Genomic DNA, 27965 nt, shown 5'->3' with positions numbered 1-27965 from the left:
CAACAGGTAGCCCCACTCTGACTCTCTGAACCAACTCCCGGGTAAAAAACCACAAATCATCTATTCTTTGGTTGTCTACACAGACACTTAAATACTGCAGTGCTGTCACTCGGCTGCCTGAGCAGGCCCCCGGGGGCGGCTCCGGGCCTGTGTCCTGAGCCCTCAACCAGGTCCAGAGGCAAGAGGGCCGTCCTGCCATGTCCACTCCGAGAGCGGGAGCACCGTGCGGACGGCCGCGAGCAGGGTCCCGCCGGCCGGGCAGCAGACCACAGCCCCCGGGGGCCGGCCGGTGGAGGACACGGTTCCCCAGGGTGGGTCTGCTCACCCCCCCACAGGGAGCCGGACGCTGTCAGAGCTCATCCTTGTGTCCCGTCTCACTGCCAGACAGAGACTCCTCTACAGGCTTGGGGGGCCCCTCCTGGGCTTCCTGGGGCTGCTCCTGGGAGAGGTCCATCTCCTCTGGGCTGAAGAGCATCTTCACCAGGTCATCCGCCTGCACCCGGTCCTGCAAGGACAGACCCCTGCCTGTTCAGGGAGGCCTCTGGACGAGGCACTCACCTGCTCTCAGGTGCTACTTCCTGGAGGCAACAGGTTCTTCCTCCATGGCCTCTGAGCTCATCTGCTTCCCGGCAGGTCCTAATCTCCGGGCAGACAGCTGAGGTTACTGCCCAACCAGGCGACCGAGCGCCAGCACCACTCCCCAGCTTGGCACCCCAACCCGGAGCCCCGTTTACAAGTACGGAAGAAGGGCCAGGGAGGACAAGGCAATGTGACCAGGGGGAGTCTCTGTGGATGCCAGGCCTGGTGTTGCTCTCATGTCCAAGCCATCGGCAAGGAGGCTGGGAAGAGGGATGCAGAACCCGGGGCCCTGCCAGGGGCAGATCCCAGTGGCACCGAGTGCTCTCACCCGCTCACTGTGCCGCGCGTCCAACGTGAACCACAGGGCGATGGCACAGCGTTGCCCTCTGGTGACAGCCTTCACGCCGTGCGGGTTCTCAGTGCCTGAAGAGAATCCCACGGCCCTCCCGCACTGGGGCTGCACCTCTGCCTGAAGGAGACACAAAGTGCGGGGTACACAGGAGACTGTAACCTGCCTTCAGAGGGGACACGGGATCACTAGGGTCTGGAGAGAAAAGGTGGCCAGTCAGAGTGAGCGACATATCTCTGAGCCTCCCAGGTTTGAGGAGGGGAGCTCTGGCACTCCGCACTGTGAGGGTTTCTGGCTCTCAGGGACAGGCACGAGGGCACGCTCACCGTCACAGTCTTGGCGTCTAGTTCAGTGAAATAGAATGCTCCTCCATCGAAGTCCCCATTTAGATAAAGGATGGCACTGGGAAGGACAGACATGGTCTCGCCATGGGCTGCCTCCTCCCGTCCCCCCAACAGCCCACAGCTCCCGCATCTCCAGGGGCTCTCAAGCAGCAGCGGGAGGGGGCCTGCCCTGGGAAGACAGCCTCCCCACCCTCCACCCTCACTCCAGAGAATCCACTGTCCTCCTCATCACACCACACGGGAATGACTCCCTTTCTGTCCGACTTCCTGGCCAGAGGGTGTGGGGATAGGGGACTGGATTCTGGGGACAGCTGGTCCCACACCTCTGTGTGTATGTGTGTGTGTATGTGTGTGTGGTGTGTGTGTGGTGTGTGTGTGGTGTGTGTATGTGTGTATGTGTGTACGTGTATGTGTGTACGTGTGTGTGTGTGTGTACGTGTGTGTGGAGTGTGTATGTGTGTACGTGTGTGTATGTGTGTACGTGTGTATGTGTGTGGTGTGTATGTGTGTGTGGTGTGTATGTGGTGTGTATGTGCGTATGCGGTGTGTGTGTATGTGTGTGTGTGGTGTATATGTGTGTGTATATGGTACGTGTGTGTGTGGTGTGTATGTGTGTGTGTATGGTGTGTATGTGTGTACGTGTGTATGTGGTGTACGTGTGTATGTGTGTGTACGTGTGTGTGTGTGGTGTGTATGTGTGTATGTATGTGGTGTGTGTGTGTGGTGTGTATGTGGTGTGTATGTGTGTATGCGGTGTGTGTGTATGTGTGTATGTGTGTGTATGTGGTACGTGTGTGATGTGTGTGTGGTGTGTATGTGTGTATGCGGTGTGTGTGTGTATGTGTGTGTGTGTGTGGTACCTGTGTGTGTATGTGGTGTGTGTGTGTATGTGGTACGTGTGTGTGTATGTGGTGTGTATGTGTATGTGTGTGTGTGGTGTATGTGTGTGTATGTGGTGTGTGTGTATGTGTGTATGTATGTGGTACGTGTGTGTGTGGTGTGTATCTGTGTATGCATGTGTATGCGTGTGTGGTATGTGTGTATGGGTGCGTGTGTGTGTGTGGTGTGTATGTGTGTATGTGGTGTGTATGTGGTGTGTGTGTGGTGTGTATGTGTGTATGCGGTGTGTGTGTGTGGTGTATATGTGTGTGTATGTGGTACGTGTGTGCGTGGTGTGTATGTGGTGTGTGTATGTGGTGTGTATGTGTGTATGCGGTGTGTGTGTATGTGTGTGGTGTATATGTGTGTATGTGTGTGTGTATGTGGTACGTGTGTGTGTGTATGTGGTGTGTATGTGTATGTGTGTGTGGTGTATATGTGTGTATGTGTGTGTGTGTATGTGGTGTGTATGTGTATGTGTGTGTGTGTGATGTGTGGTATGTATGTGTGTGTGGTGTATATGTGTGTATGTGTGTGTGTGTATGTGGTACATGTGTGTGGTGTATATGTGTGTATATGTGTATGTGTGTGGTGTGTATGGGTGTGTATGTGTGTGTGTACGTGGTTACGTGTGTGTGTGTGTGTGTGTGTGTGTGTGTGTGTGTTGGGGATGGGGCAAGGCGCAGGGGACTGGGGGCCTCAGAGGGAGGGCGGGCACCTGTAGTCCCGGAAGGTGTAGGCAGGGGGCTCCTTGATGCACACGAGGGCCTCGGCATTCAGGATGCAGTTGTCCACATGGACTGGGTGGCTACTGTCCTTCCTTTCGGCCTGTGCCTCTGGGGCCAAGGTAACGCACGTTAGCGTGGGGACACCTCAGGAGACACTACAGCTCTCCTATTGGCATGGGGGGTGCTTCCCAAAATGCCTCCGGGTCTATGGGAATGGCCAGTGAACTAGGGGGTCTCCGGCTAAGCCATCAGCCCGGGGGTCAGACGAATCTGCAGGCCTCCTGGGAAGGTTCTTGGTGGGCCAAGCAGGGGCAGCAAGCAGGGCTGTGAGGCTCTAACCAAGGGCAGGTTCTGGGCCGAGCCGCACAACCCCAGCTTTCTGGCTCGAATTTACAAAACAGGAATCCCCCCGGGAGGTGAAAATGAGGAGTCAGGGCACAGTGAGCCTCGCTGTGCAGCGGGAGACAAGGTGAGGACGGCACGGAGGGAACCAGACAGGAGCAAAGGTAAGCCGTCAGCTTCCGCAGGGCTCCGCAGGGGGAAGGCCAGGAAAGGGCGCGGACAGCGCGTACTGTAAAATGCTAGGCAAGCACATTCATGACATGGAACCGTTGCCCCCAGCGCGAACCCCGGGCACGGCCAGAGCAGGCTGGTGGCACCGTCAGGTCACGGTAGGTCCCTCCTATTTGTCCCCACCTGTCCGGCCAGGTGCCATGCCCTGTCCCTCCACCTCCTCCATCTCCCTCACCCGTCCTCTCCTCTCTTACTCCCACCGCCACTGGCCAGGTGGGCCTTTGTCCTTGCCCACCCGGTCGCTGCTGACCAGCTTCCCTCCCCCTGGTTCGATCCACCTTCTCCAAATCTCTCGCCACAAAGCGGCAAAATTAACCTCGTGAAAACAAAGGTCTCACAGAGTCCTTCGTGTTTGAGGACTCCTCCCAGCTTCCCGCTGCCCGGCCCCCACCTTGAGAGGCCATGACACATACGGCTGTGTCTGACACATTCCTTTGGGTGTGTCCAGATTTTGAGAGAACTCCAGACCTTCTGGGGGGCAAGTAAAGCCCTCTCTCCTCTACCACCTGTGGTGCATCAGTGCCGGCACCTCCGAAGGCGACGGCATGACAGATCCGGCTGTGGGCTGTGTGAGACCCTGGGGCACTGGTCACACCTCATCCCTCCTCAGGACAGCAAAAGGGAATGCAAGAGAGGGAGAGCAGACGAGGAATGACCTCGCACCTGCTCTGACTTGTAGAAGTCCCTCTCTCACGGATTTGGTACTGAACAGTTTGTGACAGAACTTGCAACATCGCTCAGGACTGATCTACACACCTGGATGCCCAGGAGCGTTGCTGAGACCCAGTGGCCTACAGGATGAAAACAAACTCCCGAATGTAGCTCTCCGTAGTGTGGCTTCTGAAAGCCTCCCCAAGCCTTATCTGACTGCTTCCCCTTCAACCCCACGCCCCAGAAATGGCCACGTTCTTAGTCCCCACCACCAGGCTGCCCAGGGCCTGCACTTCTTTGTGCGTGCTGTTCTTTCTGGCTAGAACATCCGCTCATCACCTGGGCACTCCACCACTCCTATTCATCCTGCGCAACTGTCACCACCTCCTCTAGGAAGTCCTCCTGACCCCCTGGTGGACTGACTGGAACTTCCTCCGCTGCACTGATCGCACGGGGTTGCCACATTTTGTGCTGGTTCCTCGGCTAGGATGAAAAGGACCGTATCCCATTCCTTCCCATGTCCTCAGCACCCGTGCCAGGCCACAGCGTGTGCTCAGCAGGGACAGAGGAGGCCCACCTTCGATGGCGGTGCGGCACACCAGGTGGGAGTAGGAGAAGTAGAGGGGGGTGTCCAGGCGGAAGTAGGACTCCATGACGCGCCGCACCTTCTCGGTCACATTGTAGTACAGGTGGGCGCTCTGCAGGGGAACTTTCCCTTCCTGTCCCAGCTGCCAAGGAGACCAGCAGTCAGCTGCCCTGAACGCCCGGCTGCGGGCCGACAGAGCCCACTGAGGCATCAGGCCCCCCTGCTCTGTTCCCACACGCGACAGCCCTCCCATGTTACACCTGCCCCTCCTCCACGCTCCTCTTTGCGGACAGAAAGCACTCTCCCAGCTCTGGCCACCAGTCTTGTCTCGCCTGCCTCACTTTGATCACACTTGCTTCACCAGCCAGGACGCAAAAGTCAACCTCCCTCAACTTAACTCCCCCTCCCTCCCATTCCAGTGGCCGCTGGAATCCAACAGGCAGACACCTTCACCTTTCCCACCCCCACTACCCCCCACGGCCTGAGCCTCCCCTCTCCCGTTCCCCACACTCTAGATGCTGAGTACTGATTCTACCTTGAGGGCTTTGAAGACCGTGACGCCATAGAACTTTTCACTGGGGGTGTGTGGGGAGGTCTGACCCCGGTAGCCATCTCCCGAGGTCGCTGCTGCCTGCAAGGCCCAAAACACAGGGGGAGCTTAGCCAGGGCAGCTGAGGGTCTGCGAAGAGGCGGTCGCCGGTGTGCAGTGAGGGGCAGGCGAGCTCAGTGCGGAGGCGCGGTCACGGGGTCTCCCTTACGTTGGTTAGTCTCTGCAGCTCCCGGCACTCGTCAGCGGAGATTACGCCGTCCATCACCACCCTCTGCGAACCATTCAAGACTTTGGAGTTCATGGTGAGACTGATGCCTTCATAGAGCAGGGGGCCACCTGCAAAGCAATGGCAAGACTGGGCTGAGTCCAGAGGCAGCTCTGTCCAGACACTCTCCATCGGATGGGAATAGAAATTCCAGTTGTCTCCAGGGCACCAGGGAAACTTCCTATTCGGTCACTTCCAAAGGTGGCAGTGGCCCAGAGGACAGCACCTGGAGTTGACAAGACGGGAGAGCCAGGCCCTAGTCCTAGCTCCTCTCCCGAACAGTTCTTGGCTCTGGGCCTTCGCCAATTGTTGGGGAAACATCGCCAACAGAGTCTTCAAACCCTGAGCTCCAGAATCAGAAAGAAGGGGGTCTGACTCCTGAATCCTCCACCTATTAGCTGTGTGACCTCAGCAAGTTACTTAACCCCCCTGAGCTTTCGTTTCCTCATCTGTAAGACAGCATCTACCTCCTGAGATTGGTGCTAGCTTGATGTAAAAAGCAACAAGGCGAGTTAAAAGCTCAGCACAATACCGGGCACACAGGAAAGGCTCAGAATCTTAGCTGCCATCGCACCAGGCACTGGCACATTTATTTCAAACAAGGACCTCAATCTGCCCAGCCCGCCTCCCCCGGAGAAGAGAAACCACAGAGTGAAAGCTGCCTGAAAACCAAGGAATGCGGGACAAATTCTTTTCACGTGCTCATCTTGTGAAATCACCCACCGTTCATTTAAGCAACTGCAGAGCAAAGGCTAACCTTTTCTTCTATTTCTCCTCGTGTCCCTCCGTGCTGGGGACCTACTGGAGGCGACTCACTGAGGCCGCCGTGTGCGCCAGGCCCTGCGAGCAAGGCGAGGGTCTCAAACCTGAAGATGGCACCTCTCCCAGCAACAATGCAAATGGACAGACTTGGTGCCAGCACCAAGAAAGCTGCCGTGAAAGTTCCAAAGAAAAAGGGAGGGGGGTCCCCAGGACTGGGAGATTAAGGCTTCGTGGGCAGAGGAGATGGGAGGGTACCGGGAGGAGGGACAGGCATGAGCCCAGCCTCGGGGGCAGACGGGCCCGAGGAACAGAAGCAGCCCAGGGCACACGAGCAGAAGGTAGAGCAGGTGGTTCAAGGGGCAGGCAGGGCGGGTAGGGGTAGGGTCTGCGTGTTTGGAAGCCGGTCTAGCCACTGCAGGGGTAGGGGAAGCACAGATCAGGGAGGGACAGGAGTGCACACAGCAGGTGCAGAGGGCCCGCAGCAATGGGAAGAGGAGAGGCTTGGGGAAAGGGGCGAGGAAAAGCAGTGTCAGCGCAGCTTGGCAGGGGCGGAGCAGGGGGGAAGAGACCTCAGATTTGGAGGCTTGGTAGCAGGATGCATGATGGAAGCGGGGAGACCGGATGAGGTTTGCGCTATAAACACTGACTGCAGTGAGCTTAACTAGCGCTGCTGTGACCCAGGAGTCGTACTTCCTCCCCAAAGGCCAATCCTCAGTGCCTTCTCCGGGTGGAAGTCCCGGTGAGTCTAGGCCCCGTCCCGGGGACGGCCAGCTAGCGCGGGGACGCCTGCCTCGCCGCCTCCACGACAGCCAGAGGCCAGAGCACTGTCCTCTTACCTTCCCGCGTCAGCCGGCTCACATCCAGCGACTCCTTGGTCTTCTCCTCCACCAGGGTCTCAATCTCCTTCATAAGGTTTCCGATCTCCTGGGAGATGCGGACGGCTGTTTCCCGTTCGGACCTGTGCGCACAGCCGCTCTGAGGACCATGTTCCGGGGGCCACCCTGGCTCCCACCCCAGCTTCCCAGCCTGGACCAGCCCCCCACCCCCCACTTCCAGGAGTGCACATCTGCCTGGGCTCAGGAAGCCTCAAGTGCTTCATCAGGCCGCTCCAGTCATGCAGTCTCTTCAGGGTCCTCACTTTTGTTTCTCTTGCAATCTTTTGGGAATCACCTCTTCTGGAGTCCATGAATCCTAAAAGCAGATCAGGAGAAAAATCAATGCTGTAGGGTGACCCACTTCCTCTTCCGGGTCTCTGCACAGACTTGGGCCTCCGGGAGAATCCAGCTGCCTCCCGGCAGGAGATCAAGTGAGTCTCCAAACCAGAGTCACCTCTGGCTGCCCAGAATTCCCCTTTGTCTTCCTCTGTCTCTCGTCCACGGGCTTCACAGATCCCGTGTCTGGCTCCACCCCCAAACAGAGCCGCACAGCCAGCCGCCCTCCCTGACTCCCGCATCCAGGCTCACCGGGTCCACGAAGGGAACCCCGAAGACATCGTAGGCAAAGAAGAGCAGTTCTTTCTCGAGCAAACTGCGCTGTCGGTACTCCCGGGCACTCTGAGGAAACAAAGTCGAAGGAATGCCCTGGAATTCAGCCCTGTTAACTCTGGGGGACCCCCAACCCCATGTTCCATGCCGTTGCTCCCAGTGCGGTCTGAGCTTCCTCTCCCACCACCACAACTGTGCCTGTTCTCCCGTCTGAGACAACAGCTTCACCCCATGCTAGGGGTTGCTCCCACGGAGGGTGACATAACACCCGCCCCCCCCGTGCCCCCCATGAATCTCTGAGACAGGAAATCTGAGGATTCTCAGGAGATGTGGAAATATTCCTCAAAGAAGGAGAGTTCTTTCTTGACTTCTGTAGGGGTTCGACGCGGAGGCAGGAGACCTAGATGTTGGGTGACCCATGTGTTATTCATTTGACCTTCACAGCCACCTGTGACGTTGACACCATGCTCCTCGTTTTATAGATGGAGACACTGAGGTGCAGGGGGGGAAAGGCGGCTTGTTTAAGCTCACACTACGGGAAAGGGAGCAGGGACCGACATTCAAACCCTAAAGGCCAGGAGCTTTTTCCTTAGGCCCCCTGCCTCCCCTGAGACTCTGAACAGACTGGACGGATCCCTCCTGGAGTTGGGCGGCTGCAGCTGGAGCTGCTGGTTCGGGCCCTCTGGCCCTTCCCACACGTGCTCACAGGGAGGGCTTACCCAGGGCTGGGAGACTAAGTACCTTCTGGGGCCACCTCTCTCCCTAGGTGCCCTGCTAGTCTCCAAGCAGCAGGAGGAGGAAAGAAAAGAGAAAGAAGACATCATCAGTTGCAATTAACGATGAAGGCAGTAAGGAAAATGTTAGCAAGACCTCAATGAGTCCTACACCATCTAGCATATTTACCCAACAGGGAGATGGAAGTTTTCTCCTAAGGAGTTTAAGTGATTCACCAAGTGCTAGACACCACGCTTGGTGCGTTCTCTCGTTAAACCTTCCCCCGCGGCCCTGAGGCCGCTAGGAAGCAAATCCCACGCCTACGTTTATTCGCTCGGCACTGATTCATGGAGTTCGAGCAACGAGCTGGGAACTGCGCCAGCGCTGAGACAACGCAGGGAGGGACCCGGGCCGCCACTCTCAGCCACAGGCCACCGGGCGAGCTAGCCCATCTCTCAGAGCCCGAATGTTCTCATCTCTAAAATGGGAGAATAGCGCCCCCTATCACGGCCACTGTGGGGATTAAATGAGATGATGGGGGCTGAACCACACAGCGTGCGGACTGGGTTAGGGCTCAACAAATGCTACTTTCTTTCCCGAAGGAGGGTTCTAATTAAAAGTGGTTTATTTTCCCTCTCTGCCCCAAACTCACTAATATGACCATAAAGTGGGGGGTTGGGAGGGTCTTAACTCAGCAAGACAAAGAGACCCGAAGAAGCGCCATCTCAAATGCAGACTGTCGCCACCTGGTGGCCAAAGAGGACAACTACAAGGTAACATCCTCACAGGCGAGGAGAGACTCAGGGTTCCAGAGCTAGGGAGGAAGAACCTGGGTTTTTCCCTTCAGGGCAGGCTGGTAGCCCCACCCCAGCAGGTTGTTACGAGAATCGAATGAAATAAAAATAAAAGTTATGGAGGAATTTTGCAGACTAAATGCCCCCCACATGCGAAGGGTGGCTACCCTCAATGGTAAGCTCCACAACAACCACACCGAGAAGGGGACTACTGCCTCATCCTCTACCTCCTTCTCCCTGCGAACAGAGGAAAGCTCAGCCCCCTGGGGCTGGAGTACAGGCAGGGCAGATGTGTGAGGAAAGCATCGCGCTTCGCTGTGCCTTCCTGAGCTAGGTGGGCAGCACCATGCCTGCGTCTCCCAAGTGGGAAACTTGTGTCTAATTAGACCTGAAGAGGGAGGAGTGAAGCCCCCACCGTTCTGCCATCGCCACCTCCTACTCCACCTAGCCAGTTCCCTCCTCCAGCCAGCGTCTCCCCCGGCCCAGCAGCTCCCCTCTGCACCGCCACAGTAGCCCTGTACTGGTCTCCCGCTTCTAGCTCCTTCCCGTTCTGAGCCTTGCGCCGCTGGCTGGGCTACTGCTTAAAACCCTTCGAGCGCCCACCACTGTCTGCCTTGTGGCACAGAGGCCAAGGTCCTGGCAGGGCACTCAAGACCCTTCCAAATCTGACCCTCCCGGCCTCATCTTCTGTACCTCCTCATGTCACCTTGCATGCATGTGGGACAATTGTCCGGGTTGTGTGCACATGCTGTCCTCCATCTCACAGGCCTTCCCCTGCCTCATTCACCTCCTGAAGGCTTTTAAAAACCAAATGTCAACAGCACTTCCTCTTGCAAAGCCTCCCATGGCTTGCCAATCAGTCAATTGCTTCCTTCCTCCACTCCAGCTTGCATCCATGGCCACTCTTAGATTTACTACAGTGTTCTCTAAGTTTTGGATTATGTACCCTTCTGTATCATCAGTCCCTGAGGTGTGCTTGAGACGGCATTCAAACAGGCAGGAAGGTAATGCACCTATAGCTAAAAAGAGATCCACAAAGTATCAACAGGCATAAATAGAAACAGTTAGGTCTCCCTCCCCACCCCCGCCCTGTAGGCCCGTGCCTCAGGGGTAAGCTGATGAACAGTTTCTTGTCAATTTGTCCACAAAGTTGACAACTTAAAATGTACATATGTATTTTAAAAACATAAATAGGATAAAATATACAGTTCTAGATATTTTTGTTTTCCTTTACCTACAACAATATCATGGAGACCATCTCATACCACTGGGTAGTAATCCATTCACGCAATAGAATAGTTTTCTCTCATACCACTGAATGGATTTACCACGATTCATTTAAGCCAGTTCCCAAACGGATGGCATTTAGCTTGGTTCGGGTGGTTGCTTTTAGCAGCAAGGTTCTGACGCGTGTCCGGGCGCGTCTGCCTTCGCATCCTTGTGTGACACCGCTGCGTGGCAGATCTCCGGTGGCAGATTCGAACAGTCCAATTCACAGTCCCACCAGCGGCGTGGGAGTGCGCCTGCTCTTGCACCCTTATTTGTCCCAATTATTTGTCGCATAAACAAATGAGCTGCCTCTAGAGTAATGCTATTTACCATATTTTTGCTCCAATAAAATGAAAAACGGGTCCAAAGTTACATTTTTACATAGAAGGTAGGTAGGGTTTGGGAGGAGCCTGCAGGACACGGCTGACTGAGGCTTGCCTTCTTCTCACTCCTATTCTCCTGTTCTGAAGTCAGGGATCACTGCAGCCATGATAGGCCACCCACTCCGTTCCAGGAGGTGGCTGAGGTCAGAGGTGAGGAAGCCGGCCGCTGGCTACTTGTCTACCATCAGAAAGACCCCTGGGATGCGGCCTGTCCACACAACTCTTGGGACACACTCGTACCATGCTTGCTGGCTTACAAAGTGCATTTCTACTCGGTATGTCATCTGCCCCTCATGCTCATCTTGTGTTGAAGAAAGAGTAAGAACCATAATTGCATTCTACAGAGGGAGAAACTGAGACTCAGAGGAGCAGTGCAGGGTGTCTGAGATCCCACACGACGACATGCGGAAGATCACACATCCTTGTAAGTGCAGGAGCCCAGACCAGTGACTTCAAATCCAACTCACTATTCTGGGCTCAAGAAGGAGAGGGTCTAGGGTCTGTGCAAGGCATACGTACAAATATCGAGGTTCATAGTATCGTCCTTCACTGAGTTAAAAAAAAAGAACTTTTCATATTTTTAACTACAAAAAATAATTTGTAATTCCACTGAAGGGAATTTAGAAAACATAAATGGGCAAGATACAAAAAAATCACCCATATTCCACCACCTAGAAGTAACCACTGTCAACACGTCGGTGCGTTTCACTTTGGTCATTGTGTCTGCTTGGGAGCTGAGCTGGGAGCGATGCTGAGGGAGGGAGAGCTCAGAGAAGGGACAGGGAGGAAACTGGCAAGAAAACAGGTGAGCGAAAAAAGAATTTAGCTGGAAGTAAAAAATGACAGATCTTGGCCAAATGATAGCAAATCTCAAAGCAGAGGTGGCGAGAAAGGGGAAAGGGGGTGCCTGTGTTGCAGTTCTGCTTTTCTTTTACGACTCAGACTTGGCAGACTTCTGGGCCCCGATGGTGTGGAGTAAGCTGCTCCCTGGTTCTTGAGTGACAAGTGCGTCAGTGTACTCGTGCCCGGCCCAGGCACCCCGCCCCGCGCACGGCCCCTGCCCGAGCACTACCAGACCCTTCTGTCCCCCACCCCCCGCCACTCTTCTGCCCTCTAACTGACGCAAGTCTCTCACCTCACGGGGGCCAATGGATCTGGCTGGTTCTTCTCCAAGCATGGCTGTATAGTAGGCCAGATTCTGGTTCATCACCTCATCGTTGGGGAAGAAGAGGAGATAGGTCTTGGCACATTCGATAGCCTGCGTATAATTCCCAACTGCAAAGCAAAAAAGAAAAGCCTGAGAAGAGAGGGTGCAATCCTGGGCACTAGGAACCACTGGTCTTGAGTCTCAGCACAGCCTGAGGCAGTGATGACACGGCAAGGTGCCCTTGCTACCTACCACAGCTGCCTGACCTGAGGGAGAAGTTCTAGAAGAATGAGAAGAATAGAATTTACACAAACACAGAATGCAGAACTGATGCAAGGGGCTCAGGGTCCTCAGGCCTACTACTGAACGCCCACATCACAAGTCAGTTAAACACTGGCCTCATATTAGACCAATTTTTAGGAAGAGTCCCATCTTCCTGTCTTTTTCTCCCTGCAGATTTTCAGAAGATGGGGACACTACAACAGCAGGTGGCCTCCTCTGCAGAGGAGCAGTGCTTGTTCACATGTGTTGGTCTCAACGCAACGATAAACACCTCACACTCTCGAATATGCGGTGATGCTTAGCACACAGTAGGAACTCGATGAGGACCTGCTGACTTGTTGCTTGTTTAGATACTGGCAGCCCCCTACCCTGCGCCACCCAGAGCATCTGCACTATTATACGATGAAGGGCTGGAAAATGTCCCGTGAGCTGGTTTAAATGATAGTACATCCTTGCCTTTGCTCTAACTGAACTCGGATGCAGAGTCAGATTATCGGTGTTCTAGAAGGGACGAGAGAGAGGTCCTAGGTCTCATCTCCCAGCTTTTTGGATTACTAGCATCGGCTTCTGGGGCCAGTGGCTTGTTACAAAGCAGGCAGGGGTCACCCGGCATGGTGCCTCCTGGAGTCCCAGGTCACAGTGAGAAGCCAAAGATGCTGACGTGCCCAGGGGCCATCATCCCTGCCTCCCTTGCTTTTGGATTCCTGCTGAAAAGCTGCAGAGAAGGAAGAAAGTAGGCCTTACTGTTATAGTAGGCGAACTGCAGATAATTATAATGTGATGGGAGGAAGTCTTCAAAGGGCTTCTCTCGACTTGGGTGGGAAGCCAGCTCCGTGACGCAGTTCTGCTTACAGCTGAGGACCTGGATGTAATGATCTGAAAGGAATCAAAGACGGGGAATAACCATCTGGTAGATCTTCAGAATGCGAATTCTGGGAAGAGGAACAAATTCAAGGGCAAGGAATTTTCAGTCCGATTCCGAGATGTACTACATTTCGGTCTGAGGCGGAAGACGGCGAGCAGCGGGTACTGCCCGCACGTGGCCCCGGGAGTCCCGGCCAGCTGGCTGGGGCAGGTGTGGGCAGGCGCGCGCGGGGCAGGCTCGCGGCCGCGCACCTGCGATGGCCTGGAAGAGGTCCGCGTTGTACTCCAGGTAGTTGTAGCCGTCATAGTCGTAGGGCCCCTCGCACAGGGCGCGGCACTCCGCGTCCGCCACCAGGTACTCTCGCAGCGCCGCCTCCAGGTGGGCCACGGCTTCGTGCGGCTGCTCCTCGGAGTAAAGCCGCACTCCCAGCCGGAACTCGTGCTACTGGGAGGAAGGGGGACTCAACTGCGGGCCGCACACAGCCCCGGGCCCTCACTGCCCCCTCCACCTGCACCTGCGTCCTCACGGCCTGTCTCGGGTTAGGGACGGAAAAGGGTGCCCGCTACCTAGTGAAGGCCTCCTGTAAATGGTCTCCACAGGTTTCTTTGGAAACCCAAAAGCATTAAACTCCATCTAGATAAAAGATACACGGGAGTTCATTGTAATTTTCTTGCACTTCTGTAGGGATAATAGCGTTCAAGATAAAAGTTTAATTAAGAAGAACTCTTAGATGCTAGAATTAGGTCTGTGCTGATGGGAGCAATCCTTCCAGCACAAGGGGGAATTAGGGCTGCCGCTGATTACAGAATGGGTTTTGCCATCTGTGGGACACAGCCTCCATTTCCGTTTGTCATAGAATCACTAAACACACACACACAAACAAACCTGCGTGTGATTGTGTAATGTACTAGATGTACACAATCTACCGTTTTTTTTTTTTTAAGTAGTCTTCACCTCCGTCATGGAGCCCAACAGGGGCCGGAACTCAGGACCCTGAGATCAAGACCTGAGCTGAGATCAAGAGTCTGGCGCTTAATGGACTGAAGCACCCAGGCGTCCTTACACAATTTACTTTTAAAAGTCATTTTGATATTGTTAATAATATCTCTATTTCTAAACTATGAAAACTTATGAGAACAGAAGCTCTTTATAAAATGCTATATCATCACAGACAATATCTCTCATGGGACACAGACTTCTCCTAAACAAACAGAATAAGAACATCAAGGAACACTGTATCACTTACAGTAGTGAAAGCAAAAACCTACACAGTACATTAATACAATTATGCATAAAATGGACTATCATGCAGCCACTAAAAATTGTATTTTCAAAGAAAATGTGAAGACATGAGAGAAGGCTCATGATACAGTGTTAGTTCAAAAAGGATGATGAAAAATACATACACAGTATGACACCAAATTCGGGGGAAAAATTAAGATCTAGAAGAGTTTTAAAAATAGGCCAAAATAGGGACACCTGGGTGGCTCAGTTGGTTAAGCATCTGCCTTCGGCTCAGGTCATGATCCCGGAGTCCTGGGATCAAGTCCCGAACTCGGTTCCTTACTCAGCGGGGAGCCTGCTTCTCCCTCTGTCTACCTCTCTCTCTGACAAATAAATAAATAAAATCTTAAAAAAAAAAACTAGGCCAAAATATGAACTACTGGTTTTCTTAAGGTGGCAGTATTATAGATGATCACTTGCTGTTTTACACTTATCTGCATTTTTCTATAATGTTGTACAGTGAATGTCTACTACTTCTGTAATCAGAAAACAAGCCTAGTAAATATCACTTTAATAAAAAGAGAGAATGGGGGGGGACAAAGTTTTTTTCACCATATGGGGTTTGGCCTCAAGATCCTTGAAGTCAGCTTCCTTCACTCCAGACATGGTTTGGTAATAGTCTAGGTTCTGCCGCATCTCCACGTGTTCAGGATTGCCCACGAAGAAGGTGTGTGCTGCTGCTACGGCTTTCTCCAACTTGTTGATCTAAGAATAAGGCACAAGAACATAATCCTCGAAGGTTTGTGTCCAAATGGGCAGTCCACAGTAAACAGGAAATCCCAGCCTTCCTGAGCCTTCCACTCCACAGTTTGCACCAGACTTTGCCAGCCCCAGAAAACACACCTATTGCAGGAACTGCATACCAGAAATCAGGAGCACAGGGCCCTGGGCAGAATTTCAGCCATTTCCCAAATCAGGCTTTGCAATTTCCCAAATCATAGGAGGTAAACCTTCAACAGTGTAAACATTCTATTTTTAAACAAAGGTCATATTGTTGGGAGGAATGCTATGGAAGACTGACTGCCCAAATAATATATTCTCAAGATTCAGAAGTGGCAACTGAGCTGAAAAAAGTCTAAGGCTTCAAGAATTTAGTAGTAGGGGAGAAAGAGCAGTTAATGATTACACTGTGCCAAAGGATTTCCCTAGAAGATACTTTTTTTTTTTTTTGCAAAAAATATAATCAAGTGTTTTTGACACATTCAAGGAAAAGATGGGTGACGGAAAAATCCTAAGGTCTTATACAAAATCTGGATATGGCGTCTTCTGACTCAAAGCCCAGGGCTCATGAGGTTAAAACAAGTGGTTATGAAATCTGAGGAGAAAAAAATGTGCCAAATGCCACAATAACGCCCAAAGCAATGGACTTAAGCATATCAATGTTACACAGGTTCTTATGTAGAAGCCAAAATAAATCACTGATGATCTAATGATTAACACGGCTTAAGTGACAGACAGACCTGTGACAAAGCTAGGTTTAATTAGTCACTCGCTGGGGCTTTAGACACTTAAAGTTTACTCTCTATTTCAGTTCCCTAATCTGCCACCTGGAGATAGCACTCACTGTTTCACAGGCTTGTTGGTAATGTTAAAACAAGGTGGTATACATGCGGCTTCTAACACCTGGTGCTGGGCACATACTAAGCACTTAATAAATGTTAGCTGGTATTATTAATACGCTAAGAATTTTTTCCTTTTCCTTTTTTCATCAGTACTAGTAAATGCATGCTAAACAAGGAGTCAGCCCTGGCTCTGACCCTAAAATAGCTGGGTGACCCAAAGTCAATAATCCTCTGCACCTGTTTTGTTAACTGTACAATTAGAAATTCTCACAAGTCTGTCCCTTTCATGGGTTTATTCTCCTGCCCTTATCTCTCTGTATTGCTCATGCATTTCCCTGTTCTCTCCCACCTTCGCTCTCCACCCCAGTCCTTCTTTACTCCCTAAGCACCCAGGCACCTAATTTCCTTCTCTCAAGTGGACAACCAACTAATCTCCTTTTTTAAAAAACATTTTATTCATTTATTTGTCAGAGAGCGAGCGAGCTCAAGCAGGGGGAGAGGCAGGCAGAAGGAGAAGCAGGCTCCCCGCTGAGCGGAGAGCCCGATGCGGGACTCCATCCCAGGACACGGGGATCACGACCTGAGCCGAAGGCAGCTGCTTAACCAACTGAGCCACCCAGGTGTCCCACCAACTCATCTCCTAATGGTTAGCCCTGCCACCACTTTCTCCTTCTCCCAAGGCTTATTCCACATTCCAGAATTAGCAATCTAAAATCTGATTCTGACACTGGCTCCTGAAGCCTGCAGAACTCTCTTCCCAGTCTGGCCTCGTTCTATCTGGAATGGCCATCCTTCCTCTCCTCTAGTGATATTTAGGACCAACTTCAATTGTCACCTCTTCTTTCAGTCTCCCTCGTTTCTCTGAGAGGAAGCTAGATCCTCCCTCCTTTGTGCTCCTACAGCCCTATGTACACACCCTTTTAGTAGCCTTTTCTATAGTGATTCTCACTAGGGAAGCGATGTAAAACAAAACAATATAAAGTCAAGTATTTTAATGACCTGTACAAGAACTGGAATGTAGCAGGTATTCAGGAAGCGTTAGTCAAAGAATCTGAGAGTGCGCTGTTAAGTGACATGACCAAAGACATGACCCACTTATTTTGGTTTCAAATACAGTACTTTTCCAAGTAACGAGGAATGTAAGCAAACCGTGTAAGCAAAATGCTTGTGGAGAGGTGGAAGTCTGTGGTCCCCATGGTTCCCTAAGTCTCTCTTTAGGTGGAACCGAAGGTCTGTTAAACTATGGATGTGACAATATGCAACACAGCTCCTTCTTCTTCCTTTTCCCCCAATAAAATAGGCCTAATAATAGCACTTACCTTACAGGACATTGACAGGATCTGGGCAAATAAACCAATAAACACAAAGTACTTAAAATAGTGCCTAGAAGTATGTGCTGGCTATCATCATCATCATCATCATCATCATCATCATCATGTAAGTCAGGGGCACTCCAAATCCATGTATGCACTTGGACTTAAGCCACTCTGGAATTCCTAAAAATACTCATTTTCTTTGAAAACCTGACAATAGCCAGAGGGTCCCGCTACAGGGAGGGGTTAGACAGCCCCTACTGGCGACGTGGCAACCTCACGTCCTGAAAGAGAGCTGCTGGACTCGGGCAGCAGGAAAAGCATCACTGAGCAGCGAACCGGAAGGAAGATATTGTAGAAAGGTCCTAGCTTCTCACTCGGGCACTTACAATGAAATCTGGAAGAGAAACCCAAGCTGCCGCTTTCGTTCCCTTTGGGAAGCCTCCCGGGGAACACAAGGCCAAGTTTTGCTTAGTCCGTGCCTTAACCCCAGGCTGGACCTTTGGGGTTACCATCTGCTTATGCGAACCGGGCGAAGCAGGTCTCCCGGCAGGGTCCCTGTTCTCCCTGGGTCCGAGGAGAGCTCCCCGGCCAGGAGGCTACGTTCTCTCTCCTCGGACACTTCCCCGGCCCCCCAAGTTCGCCCGGGTCATCTGCAACCACGCCCAGAAAGATCCCTGCCGCCCGGGCCCGGGCAGCTCTGCACCTTGAAGTAGGCGACTTGCAGGTAGTTGTAGGGGCTCCGCTTGCGGAACTCCAGCTCCAGCTCCTCACTGAGCGAGTGGGAGGCCGGCGGCCCGAGGCAGCGGCGCAGGCAGGCTGCGCGGCGCAGCAGGCCCCCAAAGAAGCGCAGGTCGTGCAGGGCGGCGGCGCCCGAGGCCTGTGCCAGGCTCGGGGATGAGTCGGGGTCCAGCTCCCACGGGAGGTCGGCGGCACAGCGGGTGCGGCAGCGCAGGCGGAGGGCGCGAAGGGCGGCCCGCGAGCGCAGCGCCCGCTCCATGCTCAGTACCACCCCCGCCCAGTCCCTGCGCGCGTAGGCAGCGGTCCCCTCTGCGAAGAGCAGATCAGGTGCCGCCATGTCCCATCCCGCCTCGGACTCGACCTCGGCCTGGGAGGCAGCGGCGGCGACGGCCAGCAGTGTGGTCAGCAGCCTCAAAGCGCGTGCAGCCATTGCCTCCTCCGACCTGACGGGACCGCCTGCCACCCGCCACGGAGGCCGGAGTCCCACCCCCGAGGAGTCCCGCCCACCCCTCCCCGTCCCGCCCCTGAGTGGAGCCCCGCCTCCCAAGCTAGGCAGCGCATTCCCGGGAAGCTTGCACCGCCTTTTTGGCTTTCCGCAAGCCTGGACCCCGCCCCTCAGCCGAACCCAGTGCCACAGCCGGGGCCCGGCTCCCGGGCTCGGGCAGCGCTCCTCCGCGGTGATGTCCAATGGCCGGGGAACACGGAAGCTCCGCCCACGGGCCTTTATGCGCAGGCTCTTCCGCCTCCTGACGCGAGGGTGGTGGGGAGGTTTTAGGTGTTGTCATGGAGGACGCTGCAAAGCTGGGGCCGGCGGAGGAGGTCCCCGAAAACCAAAGAATTCAGCCGGCGACCGGTCGGGGAGGTACGCAGGGCGGGAGTCCGGCCGGGGAAAAAAGGCCTCACGGAGCAGCTAGTCTCCCGGGCTGCGCGGGAGGCCGAGGGCGGGCGCTCACGGGCTGTGTTCCTGGGTTTGTGTCGCAGGAGCTCTGGTGGAGCGCACCTCGACCCCCGGCGGCCTGGCCCTGGTGAGCCCCTACCACACCCACCGGGCCGGGGACCCCTTAGACCTCGTGGCGCTCGCAGAGCAGGTGCAGAAGGTGAGGAGGTGCGGCTGCGGAAGTAAATAACCGTCTTCGTTCACGTTTGGCCCTGCGTCTTAGGACTAGGACCTCACAACCACTTAGTGTGGCATTTGTTTTGTCTGCATCTTACATACAACACGGGAAAACTGATTGTTCTTGACTCGAACTCTGATCTTCTGAGACCAAAGGCTCTTTCAGCTGCAACATGAGTGCCTATAATCTCCTTTGGCGGCAAGTTTTGCACAGCACTTTCAATATTCAGTATTTCATTTGGGCCCTAGGACAGCCCTGTAAGGTAGGCAGTACAGCAGTTCTTCCCATTTCAGGTGAAGAGAAGTTTCCGTGGAAGTTTCAGGATCACTCTAACGCAGATTATGTAAGGATGCATAGTCCACTTACTTTTAAACTGCTTCCCATAAAATCTTTATCTGTAACCTGAACGCTTTTAGAACTTAACATCTTCTAGAAGGACAGGGACTCTTAAGTTTGGTCCTCCGCTGTCATTCACTGGACACAACATTCCCAAGCCCAGTGCTTAGACATTCATTACAAAAGTAAAAAAAGGAGGAAATGTGAAATAACAGAAAAAGCACTGGAAGTTTGGACACGTGTGTTAATCCCACTTTTGATTTTTTTTTTTTTTTTTTAAGTAGGCTCCACTTCCAGCATGGGGCCCAACGCAGCTTGAACTCACCACTGTGAGATCAAGACCTGAGCTGAGATCAAGAATCTTTCTCTTGACCAACTGAGCCACCCAGGCACCACCCCCTTTGATATTAACTTGCATATGACTTGAGGCAAATTACTTTTCTCTGGACTTCACCTCTTTTTAAAGATTTATTTATTTGAGAGAGAGGGAGAGTGCATGCGGAGGGGGAGGAGCAGAGGAAGAGGGACAGAATCTTAAGCGGACTCCCCGCTGAGCGCATTGTGGGGCTCAATCCCAGGACCCCGACATCATGACCTGAGCCAAAATCGAGCCTCTCACGCTTAACCTGCTGAGCCATTCAGGCGCCCCTTGACTTCAGTTTATCTGTAAAATGCAGGGTTTCAACTAGGAGAGCTTCTAGAGCAAAGCTGTGAAAAAACAAATTCCATCTAATTTTTATCAAGACTTCCAGTTGTGGAACCTTCTTCAGTATGTAGAGATATAGGGCCCTGCTGCTTAATACTTCTGATATCCCTTTATCCTTGTATGCAGTATCACATTTGGCCTTGGTTATATTCAAAGGTCTTTATTTTGCTTAAAAATATTTAATTATTAACATGCTCAAATTCCCTCACACATACATCTCTGTGCTTCAGGGGTTTTTTGTTTTTTAAGATTTATTTATTTTAGAGAAAGAGAGCTTGCGAGAGAGCGCATATGCACAAGCAGGAGGGGCAGAGGGAGAAGGAGAGACAGAATCTCAAGCAGACTCCGTGCTGAGCCTGGAGCCCAATATAGGGCTCGATCTCATGACCCTGAGATCATGCCCTCAGCTGAAACCAATTTGGCCGCTTAACTGACTGCGCCACCCAGGCACCCACTGGGTTTATTTATTTATTTATTTTATTTAGACATATTCGAATGCTTAGGAAAGTGCCTTTGATTCAAACTTTGTGACTTCTCTTATCTATAGAGGTGGGGAGCAAAGTATAACTTTTATGGATTAGGAGAATTTCACGTGTCTGCTTGATTGGATCACTTACTGGGGGAGGCAACCAGGCCCAAAGCTTAGGCATACATTTTCATGGGTTACTGAGTGACCATCACGTTTATTACAGTAACCCGAAACAAAGACAACACTGTTTTTGCCGTTCAGCATACAATCTAGTGAAATATAGAGGGTGCATTATTGTGCTACCTCCATTTTTCCAATATTATCGACATTGAGCTCCTGAAATAAAAACACTAGAGACCAACAGATTGAATCAAGCATACTTATTGTCTGTGTCCTGAAATGTACTTTCTAGCAGGACTGATTGCTGATATGCCATTTCTGTATTAGTGTGTGTTCAGAAAACTCAGGAAGTCTGGTATTAAGGCATGAAATTTGGAATCAGACTGATCTGTGTTCAGATCTTCAACTGCCATTTATTAGCTGTGAACCCTTGGACAGGTTGCTTCACCTCTCTGAGTATAATTCCTAAAATGAGGCTGAAGTTATTATCTCCAACTTCATAAGGTGTTATAAAAACTAAATGAGATAATATATGTATGTGAAGGGCTTCAGAGTGATTGGGGCCAGAGTTTGTGTTTAGTAATTATAAGTACTTTTCTCCTCATTTCTGTTTGAATTCGGTTCTTTTGTTTACAAGGAAGAGATTTGCTGCTACCACCTTAAGAAAAAGACTAATAATGAGGCCACTCCACTGTTAACCCAGAACCCTCTTAGTTCTAGAAACCAGCTACTCTCTCCTTGGCCATAAGGTGTCTCATTGTCCTTGGAACAAAAAGTAGCACTTTCACCCATGGGCCATAAAGCCTTGTGTGATCTGATCCCTGCCCCCCTTTTTTACATTCCCCTCACTAACTGCTCTTCAGACACAGCTTCAGTTTTGTACCTCGCTGGCCCTTTCCTTTTGTTCAGACCCAAGTCAAATGTCACGTCCTTGGTGAGGCTTGTCTGTAGAAGGCTCTACCCCACCCCATCTAAATGACAGTATTGGGGCGCCTGGGTGGCTCAGTTGGTTAAGCGACTGTCTTCGGCTCCGGTCATGATCCTGGAGTCCCGGGATCGAGTCCTGGGATTGAGTCCTGCATCCGGCTCGCAGGGAGTCTGCTTCTCCCTCTGACCCTCCCCCCTCTCATGCTCACTCTCTCTATCTCATTCTCTCTTTCAAATAAATAAAATCTTTATTTTATTTTATTTTTTAAAGATTTTATTTATTTGACAGAGAGAGACAGCGAGAGAGGGAACACAAGCAGGGGGAGCTGGAGAGGGAGAAGCACACTTCCCGCGGAGCAGGGAGCCTGATGCGGGGCTGGATCCCAGGACCCAGGATCATGACCTGAGCCGAAGGCAGATGCTTAACGACTGAGCCACCCAGGCGCCCTAAATAAATAAAATCTTTAAAAAAAAATAAAGATCAAGTCCAAACTTCTAAAAAAAAATAAAAATAAATGACAGTATTATTAAGTTGAATTTGCCTCTAGGCTACACATATATTCCAATCCCTACAGTCCTCATCACTCCCTGTTATTAAACCAGTTACGTCACTCACTTGTTACCTTTGATCTCCTTCTACCACAGAATTACTGTTGTTTCCTGCATAATGGCGCATCATTATTCTGAGTCCGTATAATACTAGCTCTAATTGTCTTTCTTGTTGGTGTCTGTATTTCTCACCAGAGCCGCGCTGTTCGTTATGGTAGCTTCTAGTCACATAGGGTTGTTGAGCACTTGGAATGTATGGTTAGTAGTGCAGCTGAGATAATGATTTTTAAATTTTATGTAATTTTAACTAATTTACATTTTAAAACCTGATAATTGAGTCAATTATTGGACACTTTTAAGAATATTTGGAACAAGCTGAGTATGTGAATTGACTCTTTCAAATGTAAATTTTATGAAGTCCAAATACAGATTGAGGATTTCTTCTAATCAAAATTTGGCATCCCAATTGATAGTATGGGAGTATAAAAAATAATATGAAATATAAAATGTCCCATTAAAATTGTTTTATACTGATTACATGTTGGAATGATGTTTTTTGATATATTGGGTTAAATAAAATAGATTATTAGAATTCATTTTACTTATTTTTACTTTTAACACAACTGCTAGAAAAATAAAAATTACACATGTTACTTGATTCATAGTATTCATAAGGCCAGTGTATTAGGCTGTAATCTTGACAGAAGTAGGGACCTCTTTCTCTGATTTGCCAGTGCACCCAGGGCCTGGCATGGTGTCTGACACACAGTGGTTGCCCAGTCTATATTTGTGGAACAGATAAAAATGATTGACCCTGTTTACTCAGTTGTTTATGTTTTTACATGATATTGCCTTATACCTACCTGACTTTTACCTTGAGCATCCTTAACTAACTAGCAAATTCTCTTGATATTTCTTAGTTCGAGTTTAACTTCCTAATTTCTTCTCCTTAACTTAATTGTATACCACTGGACATTAATCAGCTTTTCTTGAAAGTAAACTGGAAGTCTTTGACAGATTTCTGATGCCTGAGTGATAATCCTTTCCAGTACCTGAATTGGTCACACCACCATCCTCTCTGGCTGTGAGAATTATTTATTTTAAGCAATTCCCATTGCCTTCAGTTGCATTTCCTAGGACATGACAGGCAGTCTTCTGTGTACATTATAACTTTGTTTCAGGTCTACATCCTAGTGCTGTCTTTAAAAATACATTTGGAGGAACAATTAGGAATATAAATATAAGTTAAAGTATAACTAGGTTTGATGTAAATAATTCAGCCAACGTAATGGTCAGATTAATAGGTAGTGTCTGTATATAGCTAGATTCCTACATAATGGGTGATAAGAGCCATATCACAAGTGTCTTTGGACTTTTATTTTAAGACCCACTCCTGATTTCAGAAATATTTAAACATGAGAAAATAAATGGAGGCCCAAGGAATGAGTGGGTTTACTCAGGCAAAGAGTAAGGGGGAGAACATGTTATATCAAGAAGAGGGTGTATTCAGTATATTTGGTAGCACATGAGAGTAGGGCGTGTTGGCAGACTGAGGAAGTTCAGTGTGACTAGAATGTAGAGTGAAAAGGGTAGAAAGCTATGGGACATAGGAAAGAAGGAGCACCTGGTTCTGTGGTGTGGGGCCATGTCAGGGGAGGCTTCTCACAAGCAGTGCTGTTTGGGCTGGGTGGGAGAAGAGGGGGAGGAATGGGAGCTCAGGCGGGAGTGGTGAGGAAGGACAGGAAGAATATCTTAGGCATAAGCGAAGATGTCGAGATAACTCTTCACGCTGGGCTCTAAATAACCTTGTGGAAGTCTTACCCTTTTTTCACCCACCCTTTGGTTTTGTCTCACCTTTAGGCTGATGAATTCATCCGAGCAAATGCCACCAACAAACTGATGGTCATAGCTGAGCAAATCCAACATTTACAAGAACAAGCCAGGAAGGTAAGTAACAGCTTTTAGACAGGCATTCATTTTCTTCCTTTAATTCGCAGGATTGACTGATCTCGCTTATAATCATTTAACCTATCTGTCTTCAGTACCTTCTAGAAATGTAGAAGTGTTGAGTGAAAGAAAATAGGCTTAAGAGGTTACGTATAAGATAAGCTTTTCACTGGGAGACAGTTTCAGTGAGGTAAAGCATTTTGAGGGGGAAAATAGGTTCTCATTTATAAAAGAAATGTAGTTACTACAGAATAATAGGAAAGAAGTTTAAAAGCCATTCACAGCCAGTAGGGTTTGACATTTTGAAATACAGTTCTTTTAAAGGCATTTTCACAGCTTAGTAGCAGTCTTTTGTCTCTTCAGAATCATCTGGATCCTAGTAGTGACTGATTGCTATGGGGGAGCAATTCCGAAGCATTGAGTAATTTCCAGATTTTGACTGGATTAATCACTGAGTGTGAGTGCCTGTTACATCTGGTACTTAACTTGTTACATCTCTGTGGTTCTTAGGTATTGGAAGATGCTCACAGAGATGCTGACTTGCACCACATAGCTTGTAATATAGTAAAAAAACCTGGCAATATTTACTACCTTTATAAACGGGAGAGTGGTCAGCAGTATTTTTCTATTATTTCTCCAAAGGTAAGAACATTTATTTTTTACTGGTAGAAATGGCTACGATTTGGGGCGCCTGGGTGTCTCAGTTGGTTAAGCGTCCGCCTTCAGCTCAGGTCATGATCCCAAGGTCCTGGGATCGAGCCCCGCATCGGGCTCCCTGCTCAGCGGGAAGCCTGCTTCTCTCCCACTCCCACTCCCCCGGTGTGTGTTCCCTCTCACTGTGTCTCTCTCTGTCAAATAAATGAAATCTTTAAAAAAAAGAAAAAAAGAAATGGCTATGATTAGCTTTTGTTTATCACAATATTAATATACCATTATGAGGAGTTTGTCACTGTTGAAACATCAACAAGTCCCCAGTGATATTTTACATTTTAAAAATGTTCTGCTAGATGGTAAGACAGTATTTAAGACAATTGATAAAATAAGTTGGGTTTGAATACTATTGAATTTTTTTACTGAAGAATCCAGCTATTATTTTTTTCAAATGAACATGATACATCAAACTGAGGGCACAGTATGTTTCTTTTCTTCCTGTCTGTGGGAAAAAAAACCAACAAAAACCCTCTATTTGTGTGTGTGTGTGTGTGTGTGTGTGTGTGTGTGTGTGTTTTAATAGTAAAGATTTTGGAACAACTGATAATAAGATTCTTTTAAATTTGGACAAAATAAAGTACATTTTTACTTGACAATGTATATATTCTCAACTTTGGAAAATATCAGGCAGTGTTTCTGTTTGTAAAAAAATAATAGCTTCATCTTGCTAACTGGTGATGTTTCTGTTTGTAAAAAAAAAAAAAAAGTTTCATCTTGCTAACTGGTGATTATATAGAAAAATATCCAAAAGGATCACGTGCCATATGAGTCTACGTATTTATAAAATAATTTCAAAATTTTTCGATTGTGATATTGAAAGTTATATAAAAATCTCATGTTTCCTGCCAAATATATGAAATAATGTTTATAACTCCATGGCATATACTTTTTTTTTTAAAGCATGGCATATACTTTTGAAACAAAATATATCCAGGCCAACCAGTAATGACCATTAATTTCCTAATAAGCAGAAATAAAATGAATTTTTCAAGAGTTAAAACATTTATTTTTGCACAAAAATCAGCTCTGGTCTTTGAGAAAATGTAGGCATAGGGTTGGTAAATGTTTTCTAGAAAATTGGAGGTGTTGTGAGCCCAGGCATGATTCTCAAAAAATATACATGAAAAATACACTTAAATTATTTCACAGTCATTATCTCTGTTAAGAGAGGTATCTGATGTGTGATGCAATGAGGATGATTCTGACTGGTCTGATGTGAAAAACCAAAAAAGAAATTTGTGGCATAAAATGAGGAAATGAATCGAATTTCTTTACCTCCTACCCTGATGAGAATTGACTTCTTTGCCTTCTCTAGGAATGGGGGACAGGTTGTCCACATGACTTCCTTGGTGCCTACAAGCTACAGTATGACTTGTCCTGGACTCCATATGAGGACATTGAGAAGCACGATGCCCAAATCAGCATAGTGAACACATTGCTAAGCCAGCCTGCAGCCCTGCCTCCAAACACTGAACCCACCTTCCATGGACTGACTGAGAATGGACACTCATAAATAGCTCTCACAGCAAGGACCTTCCACCTCTTTGTTGCCCTCATTCTCGGCCTTGATGGGAGGTGGCATGAGAATTGAGGTATTGTGGGTGAATCATGAACTTCTTGAATAAAGGCCCTGTGTGGAGCGCCTGAGTGGCTCAGTTGGTTAAGCAGTTAAGTGTCTGCCTTTGGCTTAGGTCATGATCCTGGGGTCCTGGGTGGAGCCCCGCATTGGGCTCCCTGCTCAGTGGAGAGCCTGCTTCTCCCTCTGCCCCTCCCCCCACTCACGCACGCTCAACGCGCACACGCTCTCTCTCACCCTCTCACCTCTCCTCTCTCTCATAAAATCTTAGAAAAGAGACCCTGTGTGAATATAAATGCTGTTGTTATTACTTTTAGTTAGGGTAGTAATGAATCCTGTCAGTCTCTTGGGATCCTCTCTGGGTCACAGGTACCCGGCCAGTGACTTTCAGAGTATTGGCCAGTGTACTTTCCTTCTCCTTTACCTCCATCTGTTCTCCTGCAAGCCAGAGAATTGGAGAAAGAAGAGTTTTTTTTCCCACATAAAGGTTGGCGAGGCATATTCCATGGAGGACTGTTTTTGGTCTTTTTGTACCTGGAAGTGTTTGAGATTGTGTTGAGGTTGAACGTAGCGGGGGGTGGGGGGGGGAGAGGCAAACCATTAGAGAGACTCTTAACTGTAGAGAACAAACTGCGGGTTCTGGGGGGGGGTGGGCTAGATTGGGGATGGGGATTAAGGAGCGCACCTGTTGTGATGAGCACTGTGTTGCACGTAAGTGATAAATCACTAAATTCTACTCCTGAAACCAATATTGCACTATATGTTAACTAGAAGTTAAATAAAAACTTGAAACTAAAAAAAAAAAGACTGGGTTGAGGCTAGTTAGCAGGTAGCGCAGTTCCCGCATAGGATGGGGCTGGAACCTGACGGGGTCACCCAGCGGATACTTGGTCACTCATTTCACAGGGGGATGCTCTGTGGAGTCAGCTGCAAAAGCCTCTGGCAGGGTTGGCCTTGGGGATACACACACCCCCCCCACACACACATTAGTGGTACAGTAGTTGATTCTGACCACAGAAGGTTTCCGAGGTTTTCACAAGCTTCCGACCTGCATGCTCGTGACACATATTGAGCAGGTGCTTATTAGTTGTCTGTTGCTGCATGCATGACCAGAAATGTTTAAAACAATGCATGTTTGTGATTTCATAGTTTCTCTGGGTCAGGAGTTGAGGCACACTTCCCTGGGCCCTCTGCTTCAAGGTTTTCACAGGCCCCAATCCAATGATTGGCTAGGGCTGGGTTCTCATCTGAAGGCTGGAGAAGGATCTGTTTCCAAGCTCACTTAAGTTGTTGGCAGAATTTTAATTCCTCAAGGGTGTTGGACTGAGGTTGTTGATGCTGTTACTAACAGACGATGACTTCAGTTCCTTGCTACATTCGTCTCCCCGACATGGCAACTTGATGA

The 27965-nt window shown here is 49.8% G+C and overlaps 2 protein-coding genes across 4 annotated transcripts; one reads left to right on the top strand and one right to left on the bottom strand.

The window, feature by feature from the left end:
• Window positions 1-42: 42 nt before the first annotated feature.
• Window positions 43-18579, bottom strand: P3H1 (prolyl 3-hydroxylase 1). Of its 2 annotated transcripts, none has more exons than XM_028123291.1 (15): window positions 18070-18579; window positions 15041-15193; window positions 13456-13645; window positions 13084-13215; window positions 12046-12185; window positions 7730-7819; window positions 7405-7457; window positions 7103-7224; window positions 5448-5575; window positions 5225-5320; window positions 4681-4831; window positions 2870-2987; window positions 1255-1330; window positions 908-1048; window positions 43-505 (listed from the first exon to the last, which is right to left on the bottom strand). In XM_028123291.1, exons 1-15 carry the CDS (start codon window positions 18532-18534, stop codon window positions 350-352), a joined length of 2211 nt encoding a protein of 736 aa, XP_027979092.1. In that variant the 5' UTR covers window positions 18535-18579; the 3' UTR covers window positions 43-349. The 2 variants fall into 2 exon arrangements, with proteins under 2 accessions (XP_027979092.1, XP_027979093.1); XM_028123292.1 differs by lacking the exon at window positions 18070-18579 and adding an exon at window positions 17753-18061.
• A 145-nt stretch (window positions 18580-18724) lies between these two features.
• CUNH1orf50 (chromosome unknown C1orf50 homolog) lies at window positions 18725-26628 on the top strand. 2 transcript variants are annotated; one of them, XM_028123326.2, is made up of 5 exons: window positions 18725-18966; window positions 19086-19201; window positions 24187-24273; window positions 24784-24915; window positions 26300-26628. In XM_028123326.2, the coding sequence occupies exons 1-5, from the start codon at window positions 18888-18890 to the stop codon at window positions 26495-26497; spliced, it is 612 nt and encodes a 203-aa protein (XP_027979127.1). In that variant the 5' UTR covers window positions 18725-18887; the 3' UTR covers window positions 26498-26628. The 2 variants fall into 2 exon arrangements, with proteins under 2 accessions (XP_027979127.1, XP_087878598.1); XM_088022472.1 differs by lacking the exon at window positions 24784-24915 and having other exon boundaries at window positions 18729-18966.
• Window positions 26629-27965: the final 1337 nt, after the last annotated feature.

Source organism: Eumetopias jubatus, unplaced genomic scaffold, assembly GCF_037043125.1.
Source record: "Eumetopias jubatus isolate StellerSeaLion01/CBP00866 unplaced genomic scaffold, mEumJub1_p1.0 scaffold_4, whole genome shotgun sequence".
Lineage (NCBI taxonomy): Eukaryota > Metazoa > Chordata > Mammalia > Carnivora > Otariidae > Eumetopias > Eumetopias jubatus.
This window is presented reverse-complemented; position numbering and strand designations above follow the sequence as displayed.

Bases quoted from the DNA above. Each gene is read 5' to 3' on its own strand.
- P3H1 (XM_028123291.1), bottom strand. From the start codon at position 18,534: ATGGCTGCACGCGCTTTGAGGCTGCTGACCACACTGCTGGCCGTCGCC. The intron at 7,820-12,045 runs GTGAGAGACTTG...TTGTTTCCTCAG, and splicing joins GATCCATTGGCCCCCGTGAG to AGTGCCCGGGAGTACCGACA. The intron at 506-907 runs GTGAGAGCACTC...CTGTCCTTGCAG, and splicing joins ACGCGCGGCACAGTGAGCGG to GACCGGGTGCAGGCGGATGA.
- CUNH1orf50 (XM_028123326.2), top strand. From the start codon at position 18,888: ATGGAGGACGCTGCAAAGCTGGGGCCGGCGGAGGAGGTCCCCGAAAAC. The intron at 18,967-19,085 runs GTACGCAGGGCG...TTTGTGTCGCAG, and splicing joins GCCGGCGACCGGTCGGGGAG to GAGCTCTGGTGGAGCGCACC. The intron at 24,274-24,783 runs GTAAGTAACAGC...TGTGGTTCTTAG, and splicing joins TACAAGAACAAGCCAGGAAG to GTATTGGAAGATGCTCACAG.